Source organism: Lathyrus oleraceus, chromosome 5, assembly GCF_024323335.1.
Source record: "Lathyrus oleraceus cultivar Zhongwan6 chromosome 5, CAAS_Psat_ZW6_1.0, whole genome shotgun sequence".
NCBI classification, from domain to species: Eukaryota; Viridiplantae; Streptophyta; class Magnoliopsida; order Fabales; family Fabaceae; genus Lathyrus; species Lathyrus oleraceus.
The window spans coordinates 275,803,556-275,813,169 of record NC_066583.1 but is presented as its reverse complement, the minus strand read 5'-3'; the positions used below and the strand labels follow the sequence as shown (position 1 = coordinate 275,813,169).

General features: G+C 40.8%; 1 protein-coding gene across 1 annotated transcript; it reads left to right on the top strand.

Annotated features, from left to right (window-relative positions):
• Nucleotides 1-3,253: 3,253 nt before the first annotated feature.
• Nucleotides 3,254-5,329, top strand: LOC127080189 (uncharacterized). Its single transcript, XM_051020520.1, has 3 exons — nucleotides 3,254-3,580; nucleotides 3,644-4,588; nucleotides 4,685-5,329. Exons 1-3 carry the CDS (start codon nucleotides 3,254-3,256, stop codon nucleotides 5,327-5,329), a joined length of 1,917 nt encoding a protein of 638 aa, XP_050876477.1.
• Nucleotides 5,330-9,614: the final 4,285 nt, after the last annotated feature.

The window sequence follows — 9,614 nt, the reverse complement described above, 5'->3', positions numbered from 1 at the left end:
AGCAATAACTTTCTTTTGATCTTCTCCCAGTTTATAGACTTCTTCCCTTCAAAGGCACAACTCCTTGTAAGATTCAACAAGTTCCTCATATTCAGAATCACAAATTCCAGTCAAGGAAATAACCTGTTTGGAAGGTTCCACTTCAGGATCACTATCAGAATCATCTTCTGACCAAGAGATAGACAAACCCTTCTTCTGTTTCTTGAGATACATGGGGCACTCAACTCTTATGTGACCAAACCCTTCACATCCATGACATTGGATTCCTTTTCCTTTGTTAGTCTTTTCTTCAGTTTTGGGCCTTCTACCAAAATACCGATTTTTGTTGATGTCGAATGACCTTTTCTTGACATAAGATCTTGTCTTCCAGTCCATCTTCTTCATCACTTTGTTGAATTGTCTTCCAAGTAATACAATAGAATTATCTTCTGACATCTTCTCCCCTAGGGCACTTGAGGCATTGGCTATCTCAATGATATTCATGTGAAAGTCATGAATGCTCTCGTCCTCCTTCATTCTTAAGTTCTCAAACTTGGTGGTAAGAAGTTGAAGTCTTGACATTTTCACCTTAGAGGTTCCTTCATGAGAAGTCTTCAAGATATCCCAAGCATCTTTAGCAATAGTGCGGTTTTTTATCAATCTGAAGATGTTCTTGTCCACTCCATTGAATAGAGCATTCAATGCTTTGGAGTTTCCCTGAGCTAATTTATCATCTTCATCATCCCAGTCTTCCTCAACCTTCATCACATCAGTGATATTACCATCTTTATCTCTAGTCATTGGTGGATCCTATCCCTTGACCATAAATTTCCAAGCCTTGCTATCCATGGATTTGATAAAAAGCACCATACGAGCTTTCTAGTAGTCATAGTTGGTTCTATCAAAATGGGTGGTCTGTTCACAAATCCTCTTTCCTTGTCCATTGTACCAGAAAGTATCTTCCCTATATCTCACCCAGACACAGAGCAGGATGCCTGCTCTGATACCAATTGAAATTCTAGTATGCAAATTGATCGGTCACCATTTGCACGTAGTTTTCATGATCCATCCATCATGAATCTTCAAGAATCAGTAACATTTTGTTCTTTATTTTAGTTGATTTCTTAAGTTTATCGCATTTTATAAATTTCTGCTTGTTTTTTGTTGCATTAGTAGTTCATCTCTTTTTGTTGCATTTTATGTGTTTCCGTGTAGTATTGTTTGGTTTCCAGGTCTAACAATAAGCCCGAAAGATGCGTATCGGAAGAATGGAAGTAAAGGACATCGTGCAAAGCGAGAAAAGGCAAAAACAGGGGGCTGACACGGGTGCCCGTGTCAGCTGACACGGCCCGTGTCAGCATGTGCAGAAGAGAGATGTTGGAATCCAGAAACCAGGGGGTTGACACGGGTGCCCGTGTCAGAAAGGGCTGAGGATTTGAGATTGACAGAGAGCCAACACGGGCGCCCGTGTCACCTGACACGGCCCATGTTGACCAATTCGCCCCGTTTGCTGATTTTTAGTGTTATGACCCCTGTGTACGTCTGGAGGGCAGTCTGGGTATTTCACAATGTTTTTAGTTGATTAGAAACTATTTAGTCTGCATTTTGGTAAAGAGAGAGGGACTTTTTGGATCGTACAAGAAAAATAAAGAAAGGAGAAGCGAAGCTTGCAAGGTGTTTAGAGAAGAAGAGATCTTCAAGATCGGAAGAGATTGAAGATCAACCTTCTTCAACAACAACAATTTATAATGTCTCTATTTTGTAATTTACTGTCTTTGAATATTATGAGAAGCTAAACCCCCCCCCCCCCAATGCTAGGGGGGTGTCCTTGAATGGCTACTGTATGAACACTTTTTCTATGTTTTTATGATCATCGACGTTTTCTTAATTCAAATTATTATACAACGTTCTTAATGCTTTATTTTATCGGACAAATCGAATTTTGATCTCTGGTTAAGGTTTAGGTCGGACAAGCCACCTTATCGCTTGTTTTGTAATAATACTTCAGTTTAATCACTTAGGAATAAGGATCAAACTGTAGTAGCCGTTAATTCTTGATCAATTGCTTATTTCGTAATGTCAATTTGAATAACTAAGGAATTGGGATTGAAATTGACTGTTAATGGTTTTCGGCTAAGGGATTAGAGAAAACAACTCTTAAGAATCGGTTTTGAATAATTACAACGTAGATGTTGTTATATAATATGGAAGGAGTATAGTACAAATCAATTCATACATCTTGCCTTAGCATGCTTTCTCATATCGTTTCACCGCTTTTTATACGCTTTATATAATTTATTCTCGTTCTTATCTTTTTGAAAACAATCAACAAACCCCCTATGATCTTTTGTTCAATGGAATTATTATAAAGTTTTGTACTTATTACGCAGTCCTTGAGATCGATACTCGGGAGAATTCGCATTTTATTACTACATCGGTGCAAATAGTACACTTGCTATTTTACCGATCAAGTTTTGGCGCCGTTGCCGGGGACTGCCAAAGTATAAGTTGAATAATAATTCAATTGAAATTTTGTTGCTCTATAACCAAAATTTTATTTCTCTATTGTTTATTTTTATTCTAATAATTGTCTAATCTGTGTATACGAGGCAAGGCCTCAACTGAATTTCTTTTTGACGCAGAACCAGAAAGACTATTGCGTGCAAGACGATGAAAAGCTAAGCTGGAACTTACAGAAGCAACCCCCATTGTTTCTGAGTCTGAAAAAGAAGAAGATGTTTCGGTTCATTCAGAAGACTCCGAAACCGTTTCTGAACCAACGGATGAAGCTCCACCTCCCGTGGAAAGACTTCTGGGTGACTATGGAGGTGCAAATGCTCCTACTAGAAGGTTAACAATTGTGAACCAACCGGTAAATGTGGATCATTTTCAACTACACCCTTCAACGATTCGTCAACTCGAAAGGAGACCGTTCTCCGAAAAAATCAATGAAGATGCCAACAAGCATTTACAAAGATTTTTGACCATGACGACATCGTTGAAAATTGAGGGACACTCAGAGGAAGCTAAAAAGTTGGTGATGTTTCCGTTTACACTATCAGAAGATGCTGAAGAATGGTTTTACTCTTTACCCGCGGGAAGCATTACAGCTTGGCAACAAATGGAGACAACATTTTTGAATGAGTACTTCCCTGCTTCTATGTATATCCGTAAGAGATATGATATTGTTAATTTCAAACAGAAGGAAGGAAAGTCACTCGGAGACGCTTACAAGAGGTTCAAGCGATTGTTGGTTGCATGTCCTACTCATAACATGGATGCAACTGAACAAATGCAAATTTTTATGAATGGCCTTAGAATGAAGACTAAGCAACTCATAGACACAGCTGCCGATGGCTCAACAAATTTTACAACAGCCACTGGAATAAAGAAAATCATTGAAGCCATTGCAGCAAATGAGCATCTGGAGCTCTATGACCGCAGTGTAAGTCAACCTGAAGGTATCATTGATCTCAAGCTAGCAAATAAAGTTGTGAAGATGGAAGATCAAATAACAGCTGAAGTAGAGAGAAGAACCAAGAAAATGGCTCTTGACACTCAAACGGTGGCAAAAGTTCAACCGATTCAACCTATTCAAGCAGTTAGTTGTGAAATTTGTGGGGGACCTCACTTCGCCATGCATTGTGTGGCAACTGCATAACAGGTAGAAGAGATTAATTTTTTGAAGCAGAACAACCCGTACTCTAATACGTATAATCCTGGATGGAAAAATCATCCAAATTTCTCCTGGAAGGACCAGCAAGGAAATGCTCAGAACCAAGCGCCCAACCAATATCAAAGCCAACCACAACAGCAGTATCGACTACAACAACAACAACCTTACCAGCAACAGTTTCACCAATCCCAACAACAATTTCAACAACAAGTCCCAAGAAAAGCAGATTGGCAAATTGCCATTGAAAAAATGGTCGCTCAAGGTTCACAATTTCAAGAGGAGACTAGAAGTAATCTGAGAAACACCGGTGCTTCAATAAAGAATCTGGAAGTGCAAATGAGTCAGATGGCTCAACAACTCGTGGGTTCTCAAGCACCGGGTGAATTACCGAGTGCTAAAGTTACAAATTCACGAGAGCATAATAATGTGAGTGTTGTAACCACAAGGAGTGGTAAATCGAAAGAAGTCCCCGAGAAAGATGATGACCAAGAAGACCAATTGCTTGAAGTTGAGTTGGAAATAAAAGAAAATGAGGTTGTGAGTGAAGAAGTGGTAGTGCCTAAACTGATGGTTAAAGAAAAAGTTAGTGAATCGAAGCCGGTTGTCAAACTCCCTTTCCCCACAAGAAATAAGATGAAAGAGAAACATGAGAAGAACTTCGAGAAATTCTTGGAGATGTTCAAAAAGCTTGAGATTAACATTTCGTTCTTGGAGGCACTTGAACAAATGCCCTCTTATGCCAAATTTACGAAAGATATTATTTTAAAAAAGAGGAGCACCGATACTGACCCTATTGTACTAACCGAAACATGTAGTGCAATTTTGCAGGGTATGAAGATTCCGGTGAAGAAAAAAGATCGAGGCTCAGTAACTATCCCTTGCACCATTGGGGATAGATCTTTCAAAAAGGCCCTCATAGACTTGGGGGCTAGTGTGAGTCTCATGTCGTTATCCATTTACAAGAGGTTGGGGATTGGAAAAGTGCAAGATACCAGAATGACACTTCAATTTGATGACCACTCTGTGAAGAAACCGTATGGAGTGGTGGAAGATGTTCTTGTGAAGATTGATAAGTTTGTATTTCCGGTGGACTTTGTCATCCTAGAAATGTCGGAAGATGAAGAGATACCACTCATCCTTGGTAGACTATTTTTGGAGACCGGAAGATGTTTGATAGATATAGAAGAGGGCACCATGACTCTAAAAGTTTACGACGAAGAGTTGAAAATTGATGTGCGTAACACCATGAAATACAAAGATGACGTGGCCACCAGTCAACACATAGAGGTGATTGATCAAATGGTTCTGCAAGAAAATCCTTTAGGTGAACCACAATTGCCCTTGGAGAGAGTTCTAAGTCTATCAATTTCTGAAGACACTCAAGAAGCTGATGAAAAGGAGAGGGAAGTGTTAACTATGATGGCAACACAACCACTCTTTAAGGGATCCCAATCACTCCCATGGGAAAACTTGAGGGAACCCCAGTTTAAGGAAAAGAAAGATGAGACCAAGAAAGTGGTTGAGCTGAAACAATTGCCTGAAAATCTCAAGTATGTTTTTCTAGATTCTAAAAGGAGATGCCCGGCTATTATAAGCTCTAATCTAGAAGTTTCACAAGAAGACAAGCTCGTCAAGGTTCTGAAGAAGCACAAAAGTGTAATGGGGTGGGCATAGAAGACTTGAAGGGGATTAGCCCTACGGTTTGTATGCATAAAATTCTCATGGAGGATGGTCACAAACCAGTGGTGCAACCCCAAAGAAGACTAAATCCCGCAATGAAGGAAGTGGTTAGGAAAGAGGTTGTTAAACTATTAGATGCTAGGTTAATTTATCCCATATCCGATAGCTCTTGGGTGAGTCTTGTTCATGTGGTTCCGAAGAAAGGAGGGACTACCGTTATAAGGAATGAGAAAAATGAGTTACTCCCTACAAGGACGGTCACGGGGTGGCGTGTTTGCATCGATTACAAAAGGTTGAATTTGGCGACAAGAAAGCATCACTTTCCTTTACCATTCATCGATCAAATGTTGGAAAGGTTGGCTGGTCATGAGTACTATTGTTTCCTTGATGGATACTCTGGATATAATCAGATAGCGGTTGCACCAGAAGATCAAGAGAAGACAGCTTTTACTTTCCCCTATGGTATTTTTGCTTACAGAAGAATGCCATTCAGGTTATGTAATGCACCAGCCACATTTAAAAGATGCATGACTTCCCTTTTTGCGGACATGCTCGAAAAGCATATGGAGGTCTTCATGGATGACTTCTCGGTATTTGGTTTCTCTTTTGATAATTGTTTAACTAACATTTCCCTTGTGTTAGAAAGATGCCAACAGACCAAATTGATTCTCAACTAGGAGAAGTGCCACTTCATGGTGCGAGAAGGCATAGTCTTAGGTCATAAAATTTCTCACAAAGGAATAGAAGTGGACCAAGCCAAGATCGAGGTAATAGAAAAGCTACCCCCTCCAATGAACGAAAAAGGTATAAGAAGTTTCTTAGGGCACGCGGGTTTCTACCGCAGGTTCATAAGAGACTTTTCTAAGATAGCTAAACCTTTAACTACCCTGTTCGTTAAGGATAAGGCTTTCATTTTTGATAAAGAGTGTGTCGTTGCATTTGAAACTATAAAAAATAAATTAGTGACGGAACCAATTGTCATTGCCCCAGATTGGTCTCTACCTTTTGAGATCATGTGTCATGCGAGTGACATTGTAGTGGGAGCAGTTCTTGGGCAACGTAGAGATAAACTGTTGCATGTCATATATTATGCTAGTCACGTTTTGAACCCTGCACAGATGAACTATGCGACTATCGAAAAGGAGTTGCTAGCGGCGGTTTATGCCTTCGATAAATTCAGGAAATATATGTTGGGTTCTAGCGTCATTGTTTATACTGACCATGCTGCTTTGAAGTATTTATTTTCTAAGCAGGACTCTAATCCAAGACTATTGAGATGGATCCTACTCCTCCAAGAGTTCGATGTGGAAATTCGTGACAAAAGAGGGTGTGAAAATACTATGGCAGATCACCTCTCTCGGATGTCCCCTATAGAGGAGAATGAGGAAAAGTGTCCAATAAAGGATGAGTTTGTTGACGAACACATCCTTGCTGTTATTGGAATGTCATGGTTCGCAGACTACACGAACTATCTAGTAGGCGGGGTGATCCCTAGCGAATTTGACTCTAACAGAAAGAAAAAGTTTATGCATGATTGCAGGTTTTACTTGTGGGATGACCCAGTCTTGTACAAGAAAGGAGTAGACGAGTTGGTCAGAAGATGTGTTCCCGAAGAAGAACAGAGAGATGTCCTGAAAGCATGTCATGACTCTGACTATGGTGGACACTTCAGTGGTGATAGAACCGCAGCCAAAGTCCTCCAATCAGGCTTATACTGGCCTACACTTTTCAAAGAGTGCGATAAGTGTCAAAGGATGGGAAACATCTCGAAAAGAAATCATATGCCGCAAAACCCCATGTTGGAAGTTGAACTCTTCGATGTTTGGGGTATTGACTTTATGGGACCATTTCCACCTTCATTTGGAAAGAATTATATTTTGGTGGAGGTGGATTATGTATCCAAGTGGGTAGAATTGCTCTACCAACAAATGATGCAAAAGTGGTAGTCAAGTTTATAAAGGAAAATATATTTGTCAGGTTTGGAGTGCCAAGAGCTCTAATAAGTGATGATGGAACTCATTTCTTAAATCACCTAACGGAGAAGCAACTCTTGAAGTATAATGTAAACCTTCGTATAGCCACTCCGTACCATCCGCAAACAAGTGGTCAAGTTGAAGTGTCAAATAGACAGCTGAAACAAATTCTGGAGAAGACGGTCAACTCATCTCGCAAAGATTGGGCAAGTAAGCTTGATGATGCGCTTTGGGCATACCGAACTACTTTCAAAACACCAATTGGTATGTCCCCTTATCAATTGGTATATGGTAAGGCATGTCACTTACCCTTAGAACTTGAACACAAAGCTTTGTGGGCTTCAAAATTCCTTAATTTAGATATTTTGAAAGCGGGAGAATCCCGAATACTTCAACTCCATGAGTTAGAAGAATTTAGGAACCGAGCATATGAAAATACCAAGATCTACAAAGATCAAACAAAGAAATGGCATGATAGAAGGATCCAAAGGAAGGAATTTTGGGAAGGACAAATGGTACTATTGTTTAATTCAAGGATGAAGTTGTTCTCGGGAAAAATGAGATCGAAATGGTCAGGTCCGTTTATGGTACACAGGGTATATCCCCATGGAGAAATCGAAATAAAAAAATCCATCCAATGGGGACATTTTTAAAGTGAATGGCCAAAGATTGAATCCTTACAAGGTGGAGCAAGAAGTTGGCCAAATTGATGTTGTTCATCTTGTCTGATAAGATGAACAACCGTCGAGCCAAGCGACGTTAAATGAAGCGCTACGTGGGAGGAAACCCACGCTTTTGTGTCTAACTATTTTCTTTGTTTGGTTGTGTGTTATTTACTTGTAGGTGTGAACAATATTTGCTAGAGGAGCCCAAAAAATTCGTGCGCAAAAAGTCTCTGGAAAAATTGGAAGCAGAAGCCCGACACATGCTCGAGAAAGCAATGAAAGAAAAAAGAGAAATCAGGGGCCTGACACGGGTGCCTGTGTCAGGAAGTGATCAAGAAGGGAGTTTTCCAGGGGCCTGACACGGGTGCCCGTGTCAGGTGACACGGCCCGTGTCAGCCCCTGCGTGAACAAGTTATAACATGGAAGGACACGGCCCGTTTCAAGGAGGTCACTTGCGCTAACACGGTCGCCCGTGTCAGCTGACACGGCCGTATCAGCAAGCGCAGTGGGAAATTTTTCAATTTTTTTTACCGTTGGCAATTGGGCCCACCACCAAATTTCCCCCACTAAATCCATTTTATCACCCATTCACTCCTTATTAACCTCTTCTCTTACCTATTCTCTCACCTTCATCTCTCTTTCTCTCAAAAACACCTAAAAACCTCCATTTTTTCTCACATAAAGCTCCATATTTTCACCTCATAACTCCATCAAATCTCCATCCGTCTTCACAAAAGTTCTTCCATTTTCCATCCTCTACCTTCCTACGGTAATCTTTTTGCCTAATCTCTCTTTTCAATTTCAAGTTTCTTTTTGTTGTGTGCAGGTAAGAACATGTCTCACCGAGTAGCCAGAAGCAAAAATATGGCGGAATCATCCCGGCCACGTCAAAGGGCAAGAAGAACTCCGAATGACCACGACATTGTGTTTGAAAATTTGGAGGACCAAAAGAGGTATGCGGTTCATCTTAGAAGAAAATTAACCCCCACCAGATACATGTGTAATGGCACTTTGCAGGAATTGGGATTGCAAGCTGAGGTTCACCAAATGTTCCACACCTTAGGTATGTTGGAATTCATGCAGTTAGAAGCGCCAACTTTTGCACGCATTACTCTTGAATTCTTGAGTACCATTGAATTTAAGTTGAAAAATAGGTGGAATGGAACGGAGAAGGAGTACTACGGTACTTTGCATTTTTGTTTATTTAATACTGATTTGGAATTGCCTGTGGATGAGTTAGGGAGTATCCTAAAACTCCCAACCGTAGGCCCTGGAACGGTGCCCGATACTTTTATTCCTGCGGAATTCTGGACCGTTATAATAGGTAACACTAAATATGTCTCCAAAGGGGCAAAAGCATCGGGTATCCATAACCCTTGTTTCCGGTACGCGCAGAAGGCTTTGGCGTACACCATGTTTGGTCGCGGGGATAGCACCGGTGTCGCCACCCAAAGGGAGTTGTTCTTTCTGTACAGTATGTCAGCACAAACTCCTATCCACGTAGCAGCATTTGCAGATGACTACCTAGGTAAAGTTGGTCGCGCTACTTCAGGCGACATTTCGGTTGGCGGAATGATCACACAGATTGCCGACCATTTTGGATTTGGTGCTGCACTGGCTGACTCTCCATAGGTGTCAGGT